This window comes from Cyprinodon variegatus, unplaced genomic scaffold (assembly GCF_000732505.1).
Source record: "Cyprinodon variegatus isolate N-32 unplaced genomic scaffold, C_variegatus-1.0 Scaffold1927, whole genome shotgun sequence".
Classification (NCBI taxonomy): Eukaryota; Metazoa; Chordata; class Actinopteri; order Cyprinodontiformes; family Cyprinodontidae; genus Cyprinodon; species Cyprinodon variegatus.
This window is the reverse complement of record NW_015152380.1, coordinates 1-1,480: the sequence shown is the minus strand read 5'-3', so window position 1 is coordinate 1,480 and position 1,480 is coordinate 1. Positions and strand designations below refer to the sequence as shown.

Below are 1,480 nucleotides of genomic sequence, written 5' to 3'. Positions count from 1 at the left end.
GTTGGCAGAGTCATGGAGGATGGAAATGAACTGGACTTCCTGTCATTCGTTTTCAGGGTGTTCTGGCTCAGGGTCCTAAAAACTGGAGACCATGCCACAAGGTGCAGAGAGAAACATTTAGGATTTAGGATCAAGGAGGTGATTAAGATGGTGATGAGGATGATAAAGGTGATGATGGCAATGAGGAGGGTGATGATGATGAAGTTGATGATTGTGAAGGTGATTATGATTAAGGTGATGATGATGATGATAATGATGATGAAGGTGATGATGATGTCCAGCAGCATGGCGTCCATCAGGGGGGCGTGGAGAGAGAGAGAAAGAGGCAGGTATTTCTATCCTCTGTTCAGGATCCCCATCACCATAACCTGCAAAGAGGAGGAGCAAACAGGGCAGAAACACCAACACACAACCAGGCTCACAAGGCCTAGGACTGAATAAAGGGTAGCTGACACACACTGTGTGCAGAGATCCACCTCGGCATGGGCCGCTACTGAGCTCCAATAAAGTTGGATGTTTGGTAGCACTTATCTATGTTAGCAACTTTTCTCCTCAATGAAGATGACGAAGACCTTTGTTCAATAATGACGTTTTCCTCAGCTCAAACCCTGAGCCCTGATATTGATGAACTGGAGTCCAAGAAAAGATGCCAGATATCTGGCTTGCCCACATCAGAGTAGAGCAGTGTGTCGCAAAATGAGCAATAAATAAGTTTTCTATGCACCTTTCCTTGTTACTCCAATGCCTGTGTGCAAAGCTAATTTTGACATTTATCTCAAAAAGGAGCCATTCAATTTTTTATTTAAATATTATTTAATATTCCATTGATATGCTTTAATATCATTTTTAGCAACTCGATTTTGCACGCCTGCACTTTTAAGTTATATAAGCCTTGCTTGTTCAGTATTTATTGTTAAATCAAAACTTGTTTGGGTTCATATTAAAAGATTCATTTGTTCAACTTTGGCCCGTGGCTTTGTTCAATTTAAAATTTTAGCCCACTGTGTATTTGAGTTTGATTGATTTGCATTCATCTCTATTTGTTCATCTTTCCTCCAAAGTTCTCCACAACTTGTTTGTGTTTTTGTGTGAAACTTGAAGAATTTGGCAGCAGAAACTGAGTTTGTATTGATGGAGCTGCTGGTGGAGCTGACAGAGATAAAGAGCTGAAGTCAGCAGGTCTTTATTGGAGCAGCAGCATGTTGGCATTAATATTAATGAGAGCTCTTTAACTGCTTCTGTTGGACTGTTTTAACCTGCATTCTGTTGGATCAGCTCACATCTTTCTATTCTTTATCCAGGTTGAGGAGCTGCGGTTTGTCAAAGATCAGCTGTGCTTCTCTGGTCTCAGCTCTGAAGTCAAACCCCTCCCATCTGACTGAAATGGACCTGAGGGACAACAACCTGAAGGAGTCAGATGTTCAGCAGCTGCAGGATCTTGTAGAGAGTCCAGACTACAAACTGCAGAATCTGTAAGTAG

At 41.8% G+C, this 1,480-nt stretch overlaps 1 protein-coding gene across 1 annotated transcript in view; it reads left to right on the top strand.

The window, feature by feature from the left end:
- LOC107104864 (NACHT, LRR and PYD domains-containing protein 1-like) overlaps nucleotides 1-1,476 on the top strand; it is a 14,955-nt gene extending 13,479 nt beyond the window's left edge. The window contains exon 5 of the mRNA XM_015404982.1: nucleotides 1,302-1,476. Coding sequence (XP_015260468.1) covers nucleotides 1,302-1,476 — 175 coding nt within the window. The remainder of the gene's footprint in view (nucleotides 1-1,301) is intronic.
- Nucleotides 1,477-1,480: the final 4 nt, after the last annotated feature.